The sequence below is a fragment of the Schistocerca americana genome, chromosome 6, assembly GCF_021461395.2.
Source record: "Schistocerca americana isolate TAMUIC-IGC-003095 chromosome 6, iqSchAmer2.1, whole genome shotgun sequence".
NCBI lineage: Eukaryota > Metazoa > Arthropoda > Insecta > Orthoptera > Acrididae > Schistocerca > Schistocerca americana.
In genome coordinates this window covers 233058382-233083914 of record NC_060124.1, presented here as the reverse complement: position 1 = coordinate 233083914, position 25533 = coordinate 233058382, and the positions used below count along the sequence as shown (strand labels likewise).

At 38.0% G+C, this 25533-nt stretch overlaps 1 protein-coding gene across 3 annotated transcripts in view; it reads right to left on the bottom strand.

The window, feature by feature from the left end:
* The window catches only part of LOC124619772 (sodium-dependent neutral amino acid transporter B(0)AT1), a 39576-nt gene extending 17727 nt beyond the window's left edge, over positions 1-21849 (bottom strand). For all 3 annotated transcript variants that reach the window (XR_006980126.1, XM_047146355.1, XM_047146356.1), the window contains exons 1-7: positions 21617-21849; positions 11556-11777; positions 11157-11267; positions 5070-5311; positions 4849-4987; positions 4232-4433; positions 3696-3855 (exon numbers count right to left, since the gene is read on the bottom strand). Coding sequence is in view for 2 of the 3 variants with exons in the window: in XM_047146355.1 (XP_047002311.1) it covers positions 3696-3855; positions 4232-4433; positions 4849-4987; positions 5070-5311; positions 11157-11267; positions 11556-11777; positions 21617-21823 (1283 nt within the window). In the remaining variant the exon portion in view is untranslated. The remainder of the gene's footprint in view (positions 1-3695; positions 3856-4231; positions 4434-4848; positions 4988-5069; positions 5312-11156; positions 11268-11555; positions 11778-21616) is intronic.
* Between the last annotated feature and the right edge of the window lie 3684 nt (positions 21850-25533).

Sequence of the window (25533 nt, the reverse complement as noted above, 5' to 3'; positions counted from 1 at the left end):
GGATTTATAGACAGCCCTGCTGGATTGATGGTATCAGTTCCCTTCAGCACTATTTCAGACATTAGTTGAGTCCATGCCATGTCATGTTAAGGCACTTCTTCATGCTCTTGGGGGCTCTACATGATATTAGGCAGGTATACCAGTTTCTTTGGCTCTTCAGTGTAGTATGTTATGGTATAGTTAGTCGATTATTTGTTTCTTCTATGAAAACCATTTGTAACTTACCACAACATTCAGTAACTTTCATCTTACTCTGCTATAAAATAGTGAACAGACCAAAAATAATGTGCTGATACCAGTGTTTCAACTTTGTTGTTATTTTGTAATGTATTTAAGAAGTACTACATCTCATTTGTTATCCAAATAATCCTTAAGAAGCCCAAACAACAACAAAATACTAAAGAACCTTAGACAGACAGATGTTCAACTGCACTAATGATCACATGTTGCTTGCATTATAGATGATCCTTAAAGCAGTGAACTGAATTCTTACTTACAATTTTAAATTTAATGAAAATTTGAGTATAGGCCTACTATACACAGAACTGTATAAATTTGAAAGTACTTCATGACTGAAAAGCACAATTGGCTACTACATAACATTCTTCTTCTTAAGGTAAATCAACTGAACAACAGTTCATTGATTAGATACAGATACAGAGTGTGTTTAAAAAAGGTGCTCTGACCGTCTAGACAGGAGATTAGTATCTGTAGGTGCAAACATTTAAATTAATGAGAATAAATGAATTGTTATCTCTACAAGTCTTCTGTGATCTATGAACTACGAAGTATTCAGTGCGAACAAGAACAATCAAGAATGTTACAAACTCAAATCCTGTTCTTCAAACAACCTGTCAGTTAAATACTGTAACATAAAAAAGTGTGTGTGAAAGCGCTGTTACATATTCACTGCCTAAAAAGTGAAAAACCCAAAAGGGGAGAAGGAAACAGTTGGTATTTCACAGGTTCAAAGGGTATATGGCATGACTTGACTGATTATAAAATAAAGTTAAATTTACAAATAACTTGGGTTATGAGCCCATTTATCAGTACGATGTTGCATCCCCTCTGGCTTAGAGGCATGAACTGATTCTGTTGGGAAAGGTGTCATAAACACCATTGTTCCCCTCCTGAGGTAAGCTGGTCCAGAACTGTTGTAACTGGTCCTTGGTATCTTGGATACTGGCAGTGTGGCAAAGTTGATGTCAGAGCTACTCCCACACATTCTGTCAGGGGTAGATCTGAGAATCTTGCTGGCCAGGGGAGTATCTCAACATAGAGACTTATGTGAAGGAGCGTTGTACTGTTGAAAAATGACACCATGATACTCTCACATGAGAGGTGACACATGAGGACACAGGATGTTCGTGATGTACCGTTGTGCCATCAGAGTTCCCTTACTCACTCCCAGCCATGATCTCAGGTGATAGCACCCCACGCTGACACCAGACCACTGTGCTTCTCCAAAACATTGGAAGTCTCTGCAGGTCACCACCTTACTTTTTCGATGATCTCATCTGGGGCAGTGCAGAACCATGATTGGAAATGGAAATGAGCGTTTGGCATCATTGGCCAGGAGGCCTCTTACAGGGCCGGTCTGGCCACCTTGGTGCAGGTCTTATTACATACAATGCCACATTGGGTGATCTGTGTGCCGGATGGGCATGAAACAATGAAGATAACACAACACCCAGTCCCTGAGTGGAGAACGACTCAGCCGGGAATCGAACCCAGGCCCGTAGGACGGCAATCCATCACACTGACCACTCAGCTATCAGGGCAGACAGAACCATGATTCATTGTTGAACACAATGCAATGGCATTCATCTGCAATCCACACTTCCTGTTCATGGTACCACTTCAAACTCAGCTGCCTGTGTCGTGGTGTTAACAGCAGTCTACAAGAGTGACAGTAATTCCCCAGTCCAGTGACTCATAGCCTCTGACCAATGGTGCGGGATGACATAGAATGTTGCATGGGGCCTCTTACTTGTTTTCGGATGGCAGGCACAGATATGAAGGGATTACACTGTGCTTGGGGCACAATATGGCATTCATTACTTGTACGGTCAGATGTGGTTGAACAGGATCTTGACGATGAGTATGCCTGTCCTTATATTCCCACCCAGTCTAAAATTGGGCTACAGTCACATCCAAGTGTCCTACAAAGCCAGATAATGCACAATCTGTCCAGCTGGGCAACAGGAGATGACAGTTCAATCCCGCATCCGACCATCCAGATTTAGGTTTTCCATGATTTCCCTAAATTGCTCCAGGCAAATTCTGAGTCGTTTCCTTTAAAAGGGCACAACCGATTACCTTCCCCTTCCTTGACACAATCTGAGCTTCTGCTCCATCTCTAATGACTCTGATGTTGATGGCACATTAAACCCAATCTTCCTTCCTTCCTTGCATCTCCCTGTCCGTCACAATAATCACTCTACATGAGACACCGTTTATGCCCCTCATATTTGCTACCTGGCCCGGTAACAACACAAAACACAAATAGCACTAATGCACTCTGTTGGTCATTCTAGAAGTGACAGACCACTGCAACTCAAATCATTTACAAAGGTGCCGATGATGTGTACATGTACGAAGTTACATTGACATTCAACTATGTTTTCTGGGTGTATCCCTTTGTTTGTCAGGCTGTGTATCTCATGGCTATTTCTTTAAAAAATAACTATTTTTTCTCTTTATTTTAGAGGACCATTTGACAATCACTGCTATATAAATACCTCTTCTTGATGTTTTTCATGCATTATACAGTAGTTTTTGACTATATGCACTGACAATGCCCCTTGCATATCTTCTGGCATCTACTCACCTTTTTTTAGTTATACAACAGACTTTCCCTATCAGTTGAAATATAGCAAAGAGCTTTTTTGGTGTCACCTACCATACACCTGCCTGACTTCTTGTTACATTCACTTCACTTTCATTTTCATCTCCATTGCAGCCATAATTATGTCTTCCATTTCAGTCTCATCCACAATCCATTTGTTTGTTTTCATGTCTTTCCTGGCAATACTCAACAGAAATTTCTCCATTTATGACTGAGCAATGCCAATTTTTTAAATGGTTTGCACAATATAAGCTTCACTGGCATATTTCACTATCGCTCTGGTGGGGATTAGAGGATACTTAGCAAGCTAGATCACCCCAAGGAATCCCAAAACATCATACTTATTTCACCAGTGATGATTTATGTATACAGAAACGTCTGCAATTTCAAAAAATTTTGTGTGACTAACACATGTTAAAGTACCGTTTAGTATGTTTGCTCAAGTGTGCAGAATGTCCTGGTAGCAAAATGACAAAGATGAAAATGAAAAAATGGAGAAGGTACTAACACACGTAAATACAGAAGGAAAATAATGGCAAAATAATGAAAATGGTAGATGGCTACTCATCTTATATTGGAGATGTCAAGTCACAGATAGGCATCAAAAAGACTACTAAAAACATAAGTATTTGGCCAGAAGGCCTTCTCACATAGTAGACAACATAAACATACACACACTTACACAAACGCAGTTAACACACACATGCCACTGTCTCTGGCTGCCATGGCCAGACCAAGGAAGGAAAAGATTACACAATACATTATTAAAGAATATCTGGAAGACACTTTTTTTTTTCAGGTAACAAAAAGAAGCTTTTAAGATTTCTGAATACAGAGAAACACTTACTTTTCATGTCCATAAACATACATAACTGCAACTGTTTCAAGTAAAGCAACAAGTACAAGTCCAATAGTGCCTCCAAATGAGTCAAACAGCTTGAGCCAATACTCTCCAGCACCAGAGCAAAAGATGAGACCCACAAAGAAGCACACAATACAGACAGCAGCTGAAAAGAATCAAGATACAGGTGTTACATGGATTCTTACTAAGAAATTTAAAATTTACAAAACCTAATAACCTTGATTAAAAATAAGCAACTCACTGCTTACCTCAGTAATATCATCACTTCTTTCTGAAATCTTATTAACTCTTTATTGAACATTTTAAAATCCATTTCAAATAAATATACTGCTCATACTTACCTCTCAAATCCATGCTGGAAAAACATTTTATCATTAAAAACAAAAAGACATCCTAGTAGCTACAAAGCGTACTTGGTTCTTAGTTTCCATTATGGAATGCTTCCAGAACCAAGCATTAAATAAACGTCCAAAATATGGACAATTCACCTACTTTATGTGGAACAAAGTTATTTCACAAACCTGTTATGTACTGTTTTCGCACCCTCTTCAGTATTTCAATGTCAAAAATTGTGCAAAGCATTCCCTCAAGAATGCCAATCTGCGAACCAAGGCCCAAGGCCAGCAGCATCATGAAGAAAATTAGAGACCAGAAAGGTGAGAATGGCAGCTCAACAATAGCCTTTGTGAAGACTATGAAGGCGAGACCTGTACCCTCTGCAGCCTGTACAAAGATTTACGTCCTTAGCTAGGCTCATACTGGACTTGTTTGTTGTATTTTAAGGCTCTTCACATACACATGATTTTTTAAATTATGTACTTTCAGTACATTGCCAGAGTTAAGTTTAAATCAACTTAGCAATGTCATATGAAGAAAAATGCCATTTAGGTAAAAACAGATTGTTGAATGCAGTTATAGGCCAACTGCATACAAAATGTTTTCTCAATTCATACTTTCTTAAACAAAATGAAGAATCTATAGGTGATATGCTGAATAGTTTTGCTCCACTGTCTATTAGTAGCCAGTAAAGAAATCAATATTAATAAAAGTATCATAGTAATTATAAATAATTGAATCAAAATATAATTCTTGCTTATATATTCAGACAGTAAAATGTTAATTCAAATTTTATATTTACCTCATCTAGCTGCTTTTCCAAGCTGCAGTCTTCTAGCTGCAATGCTTTTATAGTGTCATTATTTCCAAAGTTGTTCATGAAGTCTTCATAATCATCTTTTGATACATTGAAACCAAAATGCAATAGTTTTTCTGTGTTCCTGCAAGTGGAAATTATTATACAGTTAAAATTACATACACGGAAATACTGTACACAAAAATAGTGTATTGACATGAACTTACCCATCAATACATTTATGTACAATAGTCATGGCTTTGAAACCAAGAATTGAGAAGATGACCACACTGGCATAAATAGCAGTACATGCATTTGCAATAGAAACAAGAATAACATCACGAACACAGTTATTTTTTGGCGGATTGTAACTGCCAAAAGCTATGAGCGATCCAAAAGCCAACCCAAATGAATAAAATACTTGTGTAGCTGCATCAAGCCACACAGTTGGATCAAGAAGCTTTTCAACCTGAAAATAAATTAATAATAATTAGGAATCCATATGTTGGTTTGATAAATAGAAACAGAGTATCAGTTTACCACAAAAAAACAAGTAAAATGACATTGAGTCTCTAAATTCAGTTACATTTTTCCACACTAAATTTTTCAGCAGAGACCTTCATAGTAATAGCAGCTGTTCTGACACTGTTGTTGTTGTGGTCTTCAGTCCTGAGACTGGTTTGATGCAGCTCTCCATGCTACTCTACCCTGTGCAAGCTTCTTCATCTCCCAGTACCTACTGCAGCCTACATCCTTCTGAATCTGCTTAGTGTATTCATCTCTTGGTCTCCATCTACGATTTTTACCCTCCACACTGCCCTCCAATACTAAATTGGTGTTCCCTCGATATCTCAGAACATGTCCTACCAACCGATCCGTTCTTCTAGTCAAGTTGTGCCACAAACTCCTCTTCTCCCCAATTCTATTCAATAACTCCTCATTAGTTATGTGACCTACCCATCTAAGCTTCAGCATTCTTCTGTAGCACCACATTTCGAAAGCTTCCATTCTCTTCTTGTCTAAACTATTTATCGTTCACGTTTCACTTCCATATATGGCTACATTCCATACAAATACTTTCAGAGATGACTTCCTGATATTTAAATCTACACTCGATGTTAACAAATTTCTCTTCTTCAGAAACACTTTCCTTGCCATTGCCAGTCTACATTTTATATCCTCTCTACTTCGACCATCATCAGTTATTTTGCTCCCCAAATAGCAAAACTCCTTTACTACTTTAAGTGTCTCGTTTCCTAATCTAATTCCCTTGGCATCACCCGACATAATTCGACTACATTTCATTATCCTCGTTTTGCTTTTGTTGATGTTCATCTTATATCCTCCTTTCAAGACACTGTCCATTCCGTTCAGCTGCTCTTCCAAGTCCTTTGCTGTCTCTGACAGATTTATAATGTCATCGGCGAACCTCAAAGTTTTTATTTCTTCTTCATGGATTTTAATACCTACTCTGAACTTTTCTTTTGTTTCCTTTATTGCTTGCTCAATATACAGATTGAATAACATCGGGGATAGGCTACAACACTGTCTCACTCCCTTCCGAACCACTGCTTCCCTTTCATACCCCTCGACTCTTATAACTGCCATCTGGTTTCTGTACAAATTGTAAATAGCCTTTCGCTCCCTGTATTTTACCCCTGCCACCTTCAGAATTTGAAAGAGAGTATTCCAATCAACATTGTCGAAAGCTTTCTCTAAGTCTACAAATGCTAGAAATGTAGGTTTGCCTTTCCTTAATCTTTCTTCTAAGATAAGTCATAGGGTCAGTATTGCCTCACGTGTTCCAATATTTCTACGGAATCCAAACTGATCTTCCCCGAGGTCGGCTTCTATCAGTTTTTCCATTCGTCTGTAAAGAATTCGCAATAGTATTTTGCAGCTGTGACTTATTAAACTGATAGTTCAGTAATTTTCACATCTGTCAACACCTGCTTTCTTTGGGATTGGAATTATTATATTCTTCTTCAAGTCTGAGGGTATTTCGCCTGTCTCATACATCTTGCTCACCAGATGGTAGAGTTTTGTCAGGACTGGCTCTCCCAAGCCTGTCAGTAGTTCTAATGGAATGTTGTCTACTCCAGGGGCCTTGTTTCGACTCAGGTCTACCAGTGCTCTGTCAAACTCTTCACGCAGTATCAAATCTCCCATTTCATCTTCATCTACATCCTCTTCCATTACCACAATATTGCCCTCAAGTAAATCGCCCTTGTATAGACCCTCTATATACTCATTCCACCTTTCTGCTTTCCCTTCTTTGCTTAGAACTGGGTTTCCATCAAAGATCTTGATATTCAAGCAAGTGGTTCTCCTTTCTCCAAAGGTCTCTTTAATTTTTCTGTAGGCAGTACCTATCTTACCCCTAGTGAGATAAGCCTCTACATCCTTACATTTGTCCTCTAGCGATCCCCGCTTAGCCATTTTGCACTTCCTGTCGATATCTGACACTAGCCCTCTGAAAAAGTGGACCAGCACCTTCTGAAATTAAGTATCACGGAAGATTCCTGGTTTTTAAATAATCTGTGCTTGTTATTCAGGGTTTATTCAGTCCAAGTGCGCTCAGTTCTCCAGATGTTGTCTTTAAATGCTGCTTTATTTGAAAAGCTGGGCACAAATCTGAACTACTCCAGCTCTCTGTACCTGTCAAGCTCATTGTACTGACTCTTGAGGTCTTCTTTGCAATGACTTAAGCCCTGTTAATTAATGTTTTTACAAGATCTCTTTTTCTGATGCCATTAGCATTGGTCCAAGCAAAACATGATTCTGAATATTATCAATTTTGACACTCCATATTTCCATCTGATCATTACAACACACATGTAGTTTGTAATCACAGGCAGAACTTAACAGTTGTCTGAATAATCACACTGCTGTGTTATGCTGCTTAAAAAGTTTTAAACTATACCTGTACCTACCTCTATCACAGAAATAAGAAATCTAAAATTCAAGTCCTTTCTGGTTCAACATTTTCCTTTCATAGTCCTTCTCTTGAGCAAGGAAACAAAAGAAAATTTCAGAGTAGGTATTAAAATCCATGGAGGAGAAATAAAAACTTTGAGGTTCACCGATGACATTGTAATTCTGTCAGAGACAGCAAAGGACTTGGAAGAGCATTTAAACAGAATGGACAGTGTCTTGAAAGGAGGATATAAGATGAATATCAACAAAAGCAAAACCAGGATAATGTAATGTAGTCGAATTAAATCGGTTGATGCTGTGGGAATTAGATTAGGAAATGAGATGATTAAAGAAGTAAACGGGGTTTGCTATATGGGGAAGAAAATAACTGATGATGGTCCAAGCAGAGAGGATATGAAATGTAGACTGGTGATGGCAAGGAAAGTATTTCTGAAGAAGAGAACTTTGTTAACATCAAGTATAGATTTAAGTGTCCAGAAGGCGTTTCTGAAAGTATTTGTATGGAGTGTAGCCCTGTATGGAAGTGAAACGTGGATGATAAATAGTTTAGTCAATAAGGGAATAGAAGCTTTTGAAATGTGGTGTTACAGAAGAGTGATAAAGATTAGATGGGTGGATCACGTAACTAATGAGGAGGTATTGAATAGAATTGGGGAGAAGAGGAGTTCGTGGCACAACTTGACTAGAAGAAGGGATCGGTTGGTAGGACATGTTCCGAGGCATCAGGGGATCACCAATTTGGTATTGGAGGGTAAAAATCGTAGAGGGGGACCAAGAGGTGAATACACTAAGCGGATTCAGAAGGATGTAGGTTGCAGTAAGTACTGGGAGATGAAGAAGATTGCACAGGATAGAGTAGTGTGGAGAGCTGCATCAAACCAGTCTCAGGACTGAAGACCACAACAACAACATGTTCCAAAAAGCTGCACACAAAAATGTAACTTTTCAGGTGGTTCTATTGATCACAGAGATAAAGGGTCAAGTATTTTCAGTAGCCTTGGCCTAGTAACCATCTGTATACCTATCGGAAGAATAGGCATACTCTAGCTATTCTACAGTACTGGGTAAAATTTAAACATTACACATCTCTCCAGCCCAAGCAAACTGAGCAAATCAGTTGGTTCTTCCCTGTTAAATTTGGGATAGGGTGGGCCTTAGATGGCTTATAAAAGCACCATTTGTTTATAACTGCTTCCTGAGGAAACCTCGAAAAACCACTATGTTTGTGTACCGATACCAACTGTGGAGATGCCACTTCTATCATTTCTGCTCATGGCAAATTGTCAAAATTTTTACCATACGTTCTTCAGATGACATTCTCACGGAACCTAGAAACTTTTTTTATGTCATTATATGTTGCTGAGATCCAGAGATTTGAATTTACCGTACCTACACACATAAAATACGTGTGTAATATCCAGTCTGAGGTGCAAATGTATTTTCCACTAATGTAGTGAACACATGGCAAGGTTTCTGGGGTCATCACAAGGGTTCTGAGGTCACCAAGCTATGTTTCTGGTCACTATCTTTTCATAAATATAACTCAATGATGAACTGTCTCAGTATAATGGTTACTCCATACCTATACATGTTGTGTTACTAGAAATTCTTCGATGGTGTCACCTGGCAGGATTAACCACCTTATAAAAAATTATTGTCTTATAAAATTCTATGTACTTGCAAATCAAACATCGCATTGTTTTGTAAGCTGTAGGTATAACCTAAAATGTCATGAATTTTTATGTAAAGTAGTGTAAAGTGGACTTGTGTTGTATTAATCTTATATTATGCATTCTTTTTTGTTGTTTATGTGTTGAAGTATGTAAATGTATCACAGGATTCATTTTGTTTAAGCAGCACAAACTGCTGTAACAGGGAAAAGAAAGGAACCGGCAAAAAAGGAGTGAATATCCTCCTCCTTAAAAGGTTCTGACAGAAAAGTGGGAAACCAGCTGCCTCTGTCATCATTTCACCTCCCTCACCAAAGTTTTGACATGCACTTTTTTGTGCGGAAAGAGAGAGAATAATGGTGGAAGAGTGGGGAGAGAAAGGAAGAGAGAGGAGACAGTGATGGTGGGAGGGAGAAGGTAGCAGTGAATGAGAAACAGAGATGGATGAAGACAACAGTAGTGAAAAGTGAGAGAGAGGAGATAGTGATGGTCAGTGAGAGACAATGGCAGTAAAAGAGAAAGAGAGATGGATGGAAATACAAGCAGTGGGAGCAAGAGGAGAGACAGGAGGCAGTGGGAGTAAAAGGGAAAGGATACAGAGGGAAAGAGAGAGATGAGGGGCGACTATACATAGGCATGGGGGCATGGTGGTCTGGGCAACAACCCCCCTCCCCTCCTCTGCAGACTATTAGTCAAATTTTAGGACAAAAAAATTAACCCGCTTTCCCCCATCCCATATACCCACATGTTAAAGTTTCCTGGTCTATGGGTCGAAACCCCAAGCAAACCATCGCCAAGGACATGTGTAGAGAGGAGACAATGGGGGCTGAAGAGAAAGGCAGCAAACTATATGCAAGAAAGAAAGAGGCAGTTGCAATGGTAGGGAAAAAGAATGGGACAAAGACAACAGCAATGGGACAGAGACACAGTGGCAGTGGCAACAAAAGAAACAGTGCTAAGGAAGAGTGAAGGAAAGGAATGAAGACAGTGACAATGGGAGAGACAGACAGAAGAAAGTGTCAATGGGAGAAAAATAAGACAGTAACAGAGATACATATATAGACAGTGCCACTGAGGGGGAAATGCCAAGCATAAAGGCTTAACTACAGAAGAGAGATTGGGTAAAAGGATTTAGAATGTTCTGTGTTAAAATATCACAAATATGTTAGCATGCCAAATTTTTTTGTGAGGATGGCTGAATGAGGATTGATGCAGCTGGTCTCCATTTTTCCATCAAAGTATTTTAAAGAGGAGCATATTTGGATTTTCTGTGCTCCAACAGGAACATTCTTCAGGTGGTCAATTAATATGACTAGGTAAGTCTCTGTGCTTGAGAATATCATGCAACATTGTGATATATCATAACCACACAAATAATGTAATTTATGGTAAAGTGTCCCCTTCAGTATATGTCTACATTTTAACATAAATTATATTAATGCATTTTCTGAACACATTACTGGCTTCATATTCATTACAGAAATGAGAATCCTGTCACAAAAAGCAGTACCTAAACAGGAGTCATGTGATGAAAAGCAGATCCTTAGAACAATTATGGTCTCAGACAATGAAGCTGTGTTAGGCAATGTGAGAGTAAGACACATTATAAAAGAATGAAGGACCAGAAAACACTAATGTTTCAGAAGTAGTTGGCTCTGATTTATCATTTATAAATAACAGAAAAATAAAAATATTTATAGCTCTTACCTTTGGTGTATACATATGGATTATTCCTGCTTTAGCACCTTCTAATGTTAATCCTCTTATGAAGAAGATTGTAAGGACTATATATGGGAACAGGGATGTGAAATAGACAACCTGGAACATAATAACATCTCATATTTGTAATAGTCTAATTAAATACTTATTTACAACTAATTAAATATGGAATAGCATTACTGTTGTTTGACATTTTGTTACTCACATACATTTTAAGCCATCCCTTAACATACAAAACATTTTCCTTTCAATTTTTTTTTTAACATTAAGGTACATTACCAAGCCAATAGTGCCATTCTATTTATTAAAAACAAGAAATAGTCATTATTTCTTAAATAAGAGTCTCCTAAAATTGTTTTGAATAGAACTGAAATACAAAATTAGTACCTTCCCAGAAGATTGAATGCCTTTCATGACTATGCAGAAGACTATGGTCCAGGCCAATAGGAGGAGGACTACAATCCACCATTTCAGGCCCTGTGGGTCATCAATCGCTGGTGACGCGTCGAGTGTTGTTCGGTACCAGAAATAAGCTGTCTCAGAGGATTTTGCACACTCAGCAATTTCTGTGCCATTGATTACAGGACAGGATGCCCAGGGCAAAGGACTCTGTAAATCAAGATATTATTATGGTATTTGTTAAAACTATTGTAATTTACAATTGAACCGAATGGCTCATAAAAGGTAGAATCACAGAATACTGGTAGTCAACAGATTTGACTATAGTAACATACAACATTCTCAGAATCATGCATTACAGAATAACTGCTCTCAGTACCACAATGAATAAAATGAAATTCAAGGTTTGTTTACGCAACAGAAATACTAAAGTACACGGTGAGATTCAATGCTGTTTCCCTTTTAATTGAACATGATCTGCCATTTTGCTCATGTGGTTATGAGATCAACAAAAGGCTTGCATGAAAATTTTGTTATTCCCAGGCTCCCTTTTGTATTAAAAAATGCAAGAAACTGAAAGGGAAGAGAAGAGTTTCAAATAAAAATCTGTGTACATCCTAAACACTTTTCCTAACAAATGCTCTAACTATACTCCAGCACAACAAAAAATGATGCTGGACATAAAGATGGATGTAAGTTTCAGTAGCATTAAAATGTATACTGATAATTTCCAAAAGAATCTTAGTAATATAAGATCAAATATCTTCCCAAAGTACCTTCTCATGAACTCAGGTACATCAGTACACATATTCCTACCATAACGACTGCAAATACTAAATTAGACTGATTACAGCATGCACAGAGGATTCTAAGCAATTATTATTATGTGAATGTATGCTTTCCCGGCGTATACAGCTGGCAAAGAGTTCTCGGGCTTCCAGCTGGGTGGCTGTGTCTTCAAACTGCGACGTTTCGACGAGTGACATACAGAAGATGATGAGTATGTCACTCGTCGAAACGTCGCAGTTTGAAGACACCACCACCCGGCTGGAAGCCCGAGAACTCTTCGCCAATTATTATTATTATTATTATTGTTATTTTGTTATTTGATGACCATCCAATTTATCGTATGCAGTGGTATGAGATTTGTCATGTTTTGATATAGAAAAAAAATTAATAAAATTGTCTTACGTAATAGCATCTGAGAACAAATCTTAAGTTTATAAACTAAACACATTAAAGTTTACATGATATAAATTGTAACAATAGAGTAATTGGGTAGAAACAAGAAACTGTTAGCAGAATGAATGTCCATTCTGCATTGTAGCATGCGCTGATATGAAACTTCCTGGCAGCTTAGGCAGATTAAAACTCTGTGACCAGGACTTGAACTTAGAACTGTTGCCTTTATGAGTTTGAGTCTCAGTATGGCACACAGTTTTAATCCAACAGGAAGTTTCATACATTACTGCAGTGCCTTGAAAATTACTTTACACTAGCCTTCAGATCACTGCTCTCTAGACACTAGTAATGAAAGTTGAACAGTACTGATAATTCTACAAGTAAATAAATTATAGTTTACTTTTCATTCTTTTTAAAAGAACCAAGCATGAGATTCCTTCATAAAGGTTCTCTCCTACGGTTACCGTGTTTGGGTGAAAGAGGAATGACAAGGTAAGAGTGCCCACTGATAATCCTGGAGTCTAGTAGATGCATTTAATACACATTAATTAAGGCTGTTGCTATTATTTTTTTTATTTTTGTAACAACTCATGTAACAAATGGTACTGATACAATAAGGGAGATAAATTTTGTATAAATTGAGAATATAGATAATTAGAATCTTATATGTTATTTCATCCAACAGCTTTTAATGTGTAGTAATATTGTGAATAGGTCACAGAAAAATTAGAAGTGATCACAATTGCTACACAGTAGTATAGATGCAAATGTCTTATAATCATAGACTATACCCGCTGTCCCCACAGCAAAAGGTCATCATAACGTTACAGATCACACTCTCCACTAATAACTAAAATTACTTACAATCACTGATCTGTTAGAGCCTGGTTCTCGAATAACTATTAATTTTGAGTAGACCTGTCAACATACCATTAAGTGTTGTGTGGAATTATTATTTGATATTGTCTTAATGTAAAAATTTAAACTGAAGCACCTGCAAAATTATAGGCCAATATCTTTAACAAAGGTTTTCTGCAGAATTATTGAACATATTTTTCATTTCAGTATAATAAATTTTCTGTAGATGTGAAAGCTTCTGTCCAGAAATCAGCACAGAGTTAGAAAGCATCATTCATGCAAAACTCAGCTTGCCATTTTCTTGCACAGTATCTCCCAACCCACAGATGAAGGGCAATGGGGAGGTTCAATACTCTACATTTCTGGAAAGCATTTGACATGGTGCCCCTCTCCACACTATTAATGAAGATACAAGCATGTGGAACAGGTTTCTAGATATTTGAGTGGCTTGGAGACTCTTTAAGTAATAGTATCCAGTATGTTTTCCTCCATAGTGAGTGTTCAACAGGGACAAGGGTATCAAAAGAGGTGCACCAAGGATGTGTGATAGGACCACCCTTGTTCTCTACATACACAAATGATCTGAAGGACAAGGTGAACAGCAACCTGCAGTTGTTCACTGCTGATGCTGTAGTATACAGGAAAATATTGTCATTGAGTGATTGCAGGAGGGGACAAGATGACTTTGACAAAATTTCTAGTTGGTGTGATGAATGGCAGCTTCCTCTAAAAGCAGAAAAATGTAAGTTAATGCAGATGAGTACCAAAATCAGTCCTATAACATTTGAATAAAGCATTAGTAGAGTGCTGCTTGACACAGTCACACTGATTAAATGTTTAGGCATAATGTTGCAAAGTTATATGAAATGGAAAAAGCACTTAAGGACACTAATAGGAAAGCCAAATGGTTGACTCCGGTTTATTGTGAGAGTTTTAGGAAAGTATGGTTCATCTGTAAAGGAGACCCAATACAGAACACTAGTGGAACTCATTCTTCAGTATTGCTTGAGTGTTTAGGATCCCTGCCAGGAAAGATTAAAGGAAGACATAGCAGCAATTCAGAAGTGTGCTGTTAGATTTGATACCGGCAGGTTTGATCAACTCATGAGTATTATGGAGATTTGGTATTCTCACCTGAGTGGGCTATAGAAAGACATTGAAGCAGTTCAAAGGTGGGCAGCTAGATTTGTTACCAGTAGGTTCAGTAAACATGTATCTATTATGAAGATGCTTCATGGATTCAAATGGGAATTCTTGGGAATAAGACAACATTCTTTGCAATTGGGAAAATTCAGAGAACTGGCATTTGAATTCGACTGCAGAACAATTCTACTGATGCCAATGTGCATTGTATACAAGGACCATGGAAATATGTTAAGAGAAATTGGAGCTTGTTTGGAGGCATATAGACAGCCATTTTCCCCTCATTATATCTGTGACTGGAACGAGAAAGAGATTGAGTAGTAGTGGAACAAGGTACCCTTTACCGTGCACCAACAGTGGCTTGCAGATGTAGATAAAGTATTTGCTACCTCTTAAAAGGACACACTGGTTACTTTGGGCACTACATATTGTGTAAAAGTAGTTCGAGATGGTTGTGTGACCCTTCCCATGACAAATGTCGGAGGGAAATCTTCACAATCTGTTAGCTCTATTGGATCTAATAATCAATGGCTTCAACTGCATATGACATATTTTAACAGGCTTGTGGACACTTTTCATTGCCCTACTGAGGCCATTATCAAGACCTGAGGTGTTACCCATGTGACATCTCTTGGGTCTTTTCATACAGTCTGTTTATTTGGGTTACCTAATAAATTAGACATGCCACATAGAACATTACAGTATTCTATTCTGAAGGGCAATTTTGTAAATGTCATGAGTACCTAATCTTCAAAAGTGATAGGATTATTTTTGATAACTGATATGATCACCTCATGTCATGGATGTGGGACATTTATCAAAGTAACATCTACATCTTCCTCTATGCTCTGCAAACCACTATGAAGTGCATGGTAGTGGGTACTTCCCCCATTGTACCACTTATTAGAGCTCCTCCCCATTCCATTCACATGCCTCATACTTCTCTGGATATAAGAAAGTTAGTTATGGACTACCCCAAGGTTCAGTGCTGGCACCTCAATTGTTCCTGATATTTAAAAATGACTTACCAACCTGTTTAACATAAACTGATACTGTACGTCTCATTCATGATAAAAGTCTCTTTATCACAGCTCAAAATTAGGCTGACTTGCACAAAAAATAGAAATAACAACAAAAGAAGCAAGTAAATGATTTAGGGATAACTGATTATTTATGAATGAGAAAAAAAACATTATCGATGAATTTCAGCCACAAATTAAATAATGTAAGGCACAATATAATTGTGAAGTTAGGCAAGAAGAAGCTATTACAAACTCTGAATATTTTTTTTTTTTTTTTTTTTTTTTTAGGAATTTGGCTAGATTAATATCTAGAGTGGGATAAACATACAGAACCACTCAAAAAGTTAAGTAAATGCTGCTATGGATTTAGAATGCTAGAAAGCTACTGCAGTGGACAAATAGTAATGGTACCTATTTCGAATTTATGCATAGTCTATTGTGATATGGTCTCTTATTTTGGGACAATTCAAGTCTGGCAAAACACTCACTCACTCACTCACTATTCAAGAATGAGCAACAAGAATAATAAAAGGTGCTGCAGCTAGGGAGCCGTGTAGGGAAATCTTTAGGGTAAGGAACTTAAAATTATGTCTCTTCCATCTATTATATCTTCAAAAGTATCTGCTTTTTGAAATCTCACCCGCAGTTTTCTTCTTGTTCAGTATAATTTGCCCCAACAGTACAGAATATTAAATTAATCGTTTCTTGAAACTTCCTGGGAGATTAAAACTTTGTGCCAGACTGACACTCAAACTCGGAACTTTCATCTTTCATGGGTAAGTGCTCTAGCAACTGAGGTACCCCAAGCGCAGCTCACGGCCTGTCCTCAAAGCATTCCATGACTGTGCAACAATACATACTAATTATTTTCATATAGAACTACGTAGTATTTCCCGAGGGTATGCAGCTTTACTGTATGGTTAGACATGTTCTGAGGCATCAAGGGATCACCAATTTAGTATTGGAGGGCAGCGTGGAGGGTAAAAATCGTAGAGGGAGACCAAGAGATGAATACACTAAGCAGATTCAGAAGGATGTAGGTTGCAGTAGGTGCTGTGAGATGAAGCAGCTTGCACAGGATAGAGTAGCATGGAGAGCTGTGTCAAACCACTCTCTGGACTGAAGACCACAACAACAACAAAACTACATAAGAAATAGCAGTATCATATATCATCCCAAAATTCTTTATATAGCACTTCTAAAGTTGTCCAGTTTTAAAAAGGAGCTTAAAAATGTTAATAAGTGGAAATTTTTAGTGTTCGTGGATACATGGAATGTCAGTATATCTGTCCCATAATTCAAGTTACAAGTAGCCATGTGTCACAGGGCTGATGTACAGAGTTACTAAAGAAGTTGGGTGTTCATAAGTAGCAGTGCTAATATCAAGTGCTCCTTATGGCAATGTCACTGACATAACATGAGATAGTGTTCAGTATAATTTGCCCCAACAGTACAGAATATTAAATTAATCGTTTCTTGGAACTTCCTGGGAGATTAAAACTTTGTGCCAGACTGACACTCAAACTCAGAACTTTCGTCTTTCATGGGTAAGTGCTCTAGCAACTGAGGTACCCCAAGCGCAGCTCACGGCCTGTCCTCAAAGCTTTACTTCCACCAGTTCCTCATCTGCCTGGGGAATTTTTCCAGAATGAATTTTTAATCTGCAGCAGAGTGTGCACTGATATGAAACTTCCTGTTGGATTAAAACTGTGTGCCAGACTGAGACTCAACAGTTCTGAGTTCAAGTTCTGGTCACAGAGTGTTAATCTGTCTAAGCTGCCAGGAAGTTTCACATCAGCACATACTACAATGCAGAGTGGAAATTCATTCTGCTAACTGTTTCTTGTTTCTACCCAATTACAGCACTGTTACAATTTACATCATATAAAATTTAATGTGTTTGGTTTATAAACTTAAGATTTGTTCTTAGGCACTATTACATAAGGCAATTTTATTAATTTTTTTCTGTATCAAAACATGACAAATCTCATATGAACACATACGATAAATTGGATGGTCAACAAATAATAAAATAATAATAATAATGGCCTAGAATCCTCTGTGTATACTGTAATCAGTCTAATTTAGTCTTTGCAGTCCTTAATGGTAGGAATATGTAGGCGAGTTACACAGTCCTAGATTCCTCACGTCTTTAAGTGTCTGCCAGTTAAATTTTTCCAGTATCTCCATGAGTCAAACAAACCTGTGTCCATTTGTGCTGCTCTTCACTGTATATATCTATTTGCTATGCAGACCCACACACTTGTGCAATCATTTAGGATGAGTTGTACGAGTATTTTATAAGGAATCATCTTTGTAAATGGGTTGCATTTTCCTAGCATCCCAAGGATGAACCAAAGTGTACTACCTGCTTTATCTATGATTGAGACTTTGTGATTGTTTCATTTCATCCTACAAATCATTACAGCCAGGTATTTATATGAATCAATCAGTTTCGATTGTGAGTCAGTGATATTGTAGTCATGGAATACTATGTTCTTCATTTTGGTAAGCACACAATTTTACATTGGTGGATGTTTAAAGTACATTGGCATCTTTGCACTACTCTTAAATTGTACTGAGATCTAACTGAATATTTGTGCAGCTTTTTCCAGATAGTCATTCACTGCAGATAGCAGCATCATCTGCAAAACATCTGATGTTTCTGTTAACATTGTCTGTCGGCTCATTAACATACAATTCAAACAGTGAGGGTCTCAAGACACTTTTCTGGGATGCACCTGAGGTTACTTCTACATCTGTAAATCTCTCTCCACCCAAGGTAACAAGCTTCACCTTCCCTACCAAGAAATTATCAGTCCAATCACAAATTCTGTTTGATACACCATATGATCATACTTTTGATTGGTGTGGCACTGAGCCAAAAGTGATTTAGAAGTCAATAAATACTGCATCCGCCTGATTGCTTTGAGCCTTGGTTTCCAGGTTGTCATGTGAGAACAGTGCAGCTGGGTCTGGCAAATCCAATGTTTTCAGAATCAATGCTGGTGGAAGTCATTTGGTTCAATATATTTCATTACATTTGAGCTTGGATTATGTTCTAAGATTCTACAATACATGGATGTAAATGGTTCCAGGCGGTAGTTTTTGTGGATCATTTCTAGTACCATTCTCCTAGATAAGTGTGCCCTGTACCTTCTTCCAACAACTGCACATAGCTTTTAGTTTGAGGGATCCACAGCATATTAAGGTTAAAGAGAGAGGCTAACTCAGCTGCAAATTCTGTGTAGAACCTCACAGAGACTCCATCGGCCCCGTAACTTTTGTCTGTTTTAGCAATTTCAACTATTTCTCAATCCCTCTGACATTAATATCGACAACACTCATCTTTGCGGTGGTGCAACAGTTACATTGGTGCAGTATTTCTCAATCTTCTTTGTAGATAAACATATGAATTACTTTTTTTTAGAGGTCTTTTGACAAGGCTCTACTATGGCAGTAATTGAAGGGTTCATGCATTGAAACTTCCTGGCAGATTCATATCAGCGAACACTCCGCTGCAGAGTGAAAATCTCATTCTGGGTTCATGCATTGCTCTTTCAACATCCAAATGTGTTTCATTCAGTGTATATCTGTCTATAGTCCTATGCTTTTTTTTTACACATATTGTGCACTAGTCACTGCTTCTTGAGAAGTTCCTTTACAGAGCCTGTTACTACAGAGGTACAACCCATCATGAGCTGTTCTACTAGGTACATATCTATCCAATAATTGATCAAATACACGAGGGTGGTTTGGAAAGTTCTCAGAATCACCATGGGAGGTCAGCACTAGCGCAACGAGTTGTTCATGTGATATTCATTGGACTATTGCCTATAAACACATGCCACGTCAGTGTTCTTGGAAGAGAGCTGTGGCGGTGGTGTGGCTCTGTTGTTGTTCCCGCGTAATGATTTGTGAAGATGGAAAAAAAAAAAAAAAAAAAAAAAAAAAAAAAAAAAATCGGGATTTGAGCAGTGATTAAGTACTTCGTAAAGAAAGGTATGAAAGCAAAGTACATTCATGCCAATTACCAGAATACACTGGGAGACTCTGCTCCTTAATATTCAACTGATGCCAAGTGGACAATTGAATTTAAATTTGGTCAGGAGAGCTTAGATGATGATCCATGCAGTTGCTGGCCAAGATGTGTCACTACTCCATAAATCATTGCAAAAGTGCACAAAATGGTCATGAAGGATCACCAATTGAAAGTGCGTGAAACTGCTCACGCTTGCCAGATGTCATCCAGAAGGGTACATCACATTTTAACTGAAGAATTAGAAATGAAAAAATGATATGTAAATGGGTGCCATGACTCTTGATGCTGGATCAAAAACGCATGACAATGGACATATCGGAACAATGTTTGGCCTATTTTAGGAGAAATGAACAAGATTTTTTGCGATGGTTTGTGACCACTGAAGAAACTTGTGTGCACTACTATACTCCAGAGACAAAACAACAGTCAAAGCAGTGGAAACATGCTGATTCTCCACCACCAAAGAAAGCAAAGACAATTCCTTCAGTTTCTGTTTGTAGATTATCTCCCCACTGAGCAAAAAATTACTGGAGAATACTATGCTAACATCCTGGGCAAGGAAGAAAGTCACCTTCCATCAAGACAATGCGCGCCCACACACACGTGCCATCGCCATGGCAAAATTAAGGTATGCATTGTTGCCACACCCACCTTATTCACCTAATATGGCTCCGTCAGACTTCCATCTCTTCCCAAAACTGAAAGTTTTTGTTGGGGATGAAGATTCACTTCAAATGAAGAACTGATAGCCATAGTTGACAACTATTTTGCAGGCCCAGAGGAAACTCATTTTCGAGATGGGATCAAGGCACTGGAACATCGTTGGACCAAGTGCATTAACATACAGGAGGACTACATTGAAAAATAAAAAAAGTATCAGTGATGTAAGTACTTTTTTTTTTCATTTCCGTTTAGAGAACTTTTCAAACCACCCTCGTACTTCTAAACTAGAGACACAGTTCCTTACAGGCTACTGCCAGAGCTAAATGCTTGAGTTCCTCCTAGATTTAAGTCATTACTGCTGGCTTATCTATTTTTGTCAACAATAAAATTAATTTTTTTAGTTACTGTTCATGCTTTGGTAATCATGTTGCTACAGGTGCATCATGGTCACTGCTACCTATTTCATTGTGAACATCCTCCCTCAAAGGCGGCAAGTCTGTCTGTTGCTGTAGTGAGTGTACTTACAAACAATGTGTGCCATGTAGTTATCTGATCAATGTTCTTGTCTTTTTGTATCTATACCTTGACTTGTTTCACACTCCAGAAGGTTCTGTTTCTTTTCTAAATCTATGAATGAACGAAAGTATTTGCTATTGTTAGGCATCTTGTCATGACCACCACTTACTGCAACTATACCAAGCAATTGCTGGGTAGCTGTAGTGTCCTCTAATGAAAGTAGTCCGATAGAGAGTGTATATATGCGTGAACTGGGATTTTTGATGACATCTATTAGAGGGATTCAGTTATAAGTTTCTATCTGATGAAGGGTTAAACTACCCCAAAAATTTCTCTGTTGTCGATTTCGTGTTTACTACTGTGAGACTGAACAGTTTCTTTATCAGTATTTATCATTTTTATGTTCCACAATGCAGCTCGAAATGCAGAACCAAATTTATATATTTCTGAAAATTTCGTTTGGATAAGGGAATGTGTAGATTTATTTCTTCGAAAACTAACGTTTCATATTGTAAAAATCCATGTTCCAATAGAAAAGTAAGGTTTCTAACATATTTATACCCATAAGAGAATACTGAAGGAAAAAAAATTCATATGACAGAAATTAGGTGGGATCTTCCTACCTGAAATGAGTTGAACAGGTAATAGAAGCACCAGGTGATGATGACGTTATAGTACAACGAGATCAAGAACGTGACTATTCCACTAGCAATGCCAATTCCTCCCAGCCAAGGGTGTATTGTGTTCCAGACGCCCATGGATCCCAGCCGCATTCGTTGTCCAATACCCAGTTCAATCAGGAAAAGAGGTATCCCTTCCAGAACAAGCATTACGGCAAAGGGTATCAGGAAAGCACCTGCAACAGAAGAAACAAATAACTGTAAGCACGACTATCCTGACATGACTGGTTCATCACTAAATTAAATATATCTTTTTCCGCTATAATACAGGTGACACTGTCATGTAACAATGGAGAATAATTAATTAGTACTACTTCAAGGCTATAGTACAGGGTTACAGTCAATGTGCAACAATAACCTAGTTTTCATAAATGAAGGATTCTTTAACGTACATAATTCTAAAGCATTTATTTAAAAGCATGGTATCATGTATCGGGTTCTCTATCTCAATGACTACGTTATTCACACGTGCACGTGCTGTCACAAGACGCTATGACCCTGTATCGTCTGTACTTTACCACCACTCAGAACTTAACATTTACTTTTACGTCTGTCATTGAACGAATCTGGTGTTTGTCTTGTAGATGAGAATGAAAAAGTGTTCTCCTATTCACATCAATGTCTCAACTAAGACATGCCTGTGTGTCATTTTGATTTCATCTATCTTCTATGGTTTACACTCTGAATCATAACATAGTTTTTCTTGTGTCTGCTGTCTTTTCGGCTCTTGTACCTGTTCAGACTTCCAACTGGTACAGAAAATTTCAACTGGTCTACATCTACATCTGCATTTATACACTGCAAACTACTATGAAGTGCAGGGCATAAGGTACGCCCCTTGTACTGTACAGTACCTTTTGATAGCTTGTTCGCTTTCCCAATACTTATGACAAAAAATTACTGTAATCAGAGAATCTGTTTTCCATTGGAGAATCGTTACGACGGATAGTAAAATATGTCTTATTATTTATCGCGTCTAATAAAAACATTATATTATTTCTCTGCCTCATGTTTATAAGCAGACATCTGTGATAACAATTTCAAAACTGCGGTACCGGTACGAATTTTGCTTTCAAGATATTTCCGACACATCACCGGAACTCTGATAACGAGAGGTCTAAAACACAGTCATGCGCCCCGTGCTTTGTTATTTGCTGTTCTTCTTATCTCTTTTTATCGTCTTCATATGAGTTTCTGAAGTATGCCAGAAGGCAGTGAAGCGAAGTGAGGAAGAAGCTGGAAAGGAAATGCATAAAATAATAAGGACCAGGAATGCTATTCGATTCACGCAATAAATTCTCGTAATGCATTCACGAGAGAGTGGAACATAACATGTTGGGAGTAGCGGTGGTGGGGGTGCTGAGGGGCTTGGCGTATCGGCGAGTGGAATATTCCATTCCTTGGCGAATCCTGCAGGTCGTCCTACCAACCCTGCAACTGCGGTGTTCTAGTGACCCTGCAACTGCGCTAGTGCGCTGTTTCCCGACTGCAGAGCGTAAATAGATACCTTGCATTTAGTCGTCGGTGATGTGGAGCAGTTGTACGCAGGGGCGGTCTCACATAAAGTTCGTAACAGAACAAGTATGGATAAAGCTCTGTGACAGTTAAATGCATGGGACCGTTTTCCATGGAACAATTAATTAGTAAGAAGCATGTCATAGCTGGAGACTGCCATGCGAAAAAGATGCGCATTAAGTTACACGTGTGCACGAAAACAATATTTAGTGATAACCCAGTAAAAACATGAATCAACACTTTTAGTGAGGTAGTCACCACACCGTCTTTTGAAATAAGGACTCGGTGAAACCTTTTTGTGTGAAGCACATTCATTAGCGGATTCGTGTGAATCGTTAGAAAAGCCATAATTAGGTAAGCCACTAGTTTATTTTAGTAGCAAGTGAACGAATGCGCATCAAATTGATTTACAATTGGAGTTGAGTAAAATTACGTTTCATCTGTATTGTTACCCTTCTTTGTGCATTAGTTAGTAGAACCCCTCCTGCAAAATTTTGCGGAGAATTTCGAAAAGTACATTTTTATTTTAGCTATCCGATTTACGTAGTCAAATAGATAGAAGGAACGCCTTATATGAAAAAAAAAAGACTTTTTTGTTTTTCAGTTTAACCATGAACCGTTCGTTTTTATGACTTAATTATCACTGACAAACTTGGAGCAGCGAAATCCTGTCATTCGTGAAAGTCCAAATTTGTATTCGTTTGAATATTTTCGCTTTATTAGAAAGCAGATCTCTCATCCGAAGAGTGTCCCTGCATGAAACACTGTACTTTATAACGCATAGTTATTTTACCTCACTCAGTAGTCGTGATATGTATGTTTGCTTTCTTGAATGTTGTTTCCCCGTCTTGAATGTTTCAAGAACTTTTGGTTATTCACGAAAGCTGAATCTGGCAATCATGACAATTACGACGTGCAAGGAAACCTTTGGCGAGATAAATTAGTCAGATTGGAATCAGTACTTTAGATTCGGATATAAAATACTAATAACTTACAAGAGTTTGATTATTAGATTAATTAATTTGTTCTCACTTCCAAAGGTGCATTGATAGCGCTAAGCGACTGCAAAGAGAGAGACTGAAAAATCTCGAACAGAATAATGAATTCAAGACGGAACAAATGCGCTGCTCAAATTTCGTAAATATTCGTAAGTTAGGCTTTACAGGAATTAATTTTCGTTAATAATAATATGGGAATTCTTTGATTGCTGTAATCGCCTGTATTGTTTTCATATGGGAGAAAAAATACATCATTTACTTGTAAGCAAGGGCGAGATGCTGATTTACTTTAACTTCGCCATTTGAAACAGTTACTTTCACCAACAGTCATAGCCAGAATCACCTGACGTAAAGCTCTTCTGGAAGATTTGACATAGATATGTTTTGCGAAAGCTTCAGTTATAGATACTCCCTATTCTGAAAAAACAATGGAAATCAATGAACAGGGATAGTTGTGAAGCATGCCTCATCTATGAAGTTAATAATGCATGAATAGGCAGGCTTCTGCACTAATAGTTGCTACCAGTAAAAATAAGGGAGGTTTGATTGTGGTCGCTACGATAAAGTTAAATGAAGAATAGATGAATTATAGAAATAAATGCATGGAGTGAACCCGTAATGTAGAATTTGAAGCTGCAATGAGAGACAGGGGTCGATTAGAGGGTCATGGGAAGCGTTAAGAACACATTACCGTGGTCGTGTGGATGAACAGTTATTAGACTTTAAATCCCAAGTCCGCCCAATGATTTCTTCCACCAATAATTGCATCTTACGGCTCACAATGCTTTGTGCTGACAGTTGCGTTAAAATACATATAAATACCTCTATCTTAAAATTATATCATGCAATCTCTCATTATTCCCCTTCAGGATATACGCGTTGGTGCAGTCTCTCAAACCACGTGGTGGATGATCCACTGTTTGAGTGTTAGGGAAAGATGTTTGCGAACACTTCTTAATCAGACGCAAATAGTTCGAGGAACGAAAACTGATGCCCACAAGTATTTCTTTCACTTTTGAGAAGAGAAAGAAATGACCTGAGATTACACTTAGACCTGTAGGTACACGCGGAAATTTTTGGATTTAGAGCTCATCAGAAAATGCTCATATTTTGGCCACCCTGAGTTCGGGCTGTTATTGTGGTAGAACAAATTTTCGTTAACACTTCTCTATTCACTGGTTCCACATATTCCAAATGCGCACTGCAACACCACGCATCTACAGTGTGTGAGTAATATGTTGTACCAAGTTGTAACTAAGAAAACAGATACTGTATCATTCTTTCCCGACATTCTTTGCTGTATATTGTTTAACCGCAACGGAATCATCTGGGAGGATTTCGATAAAC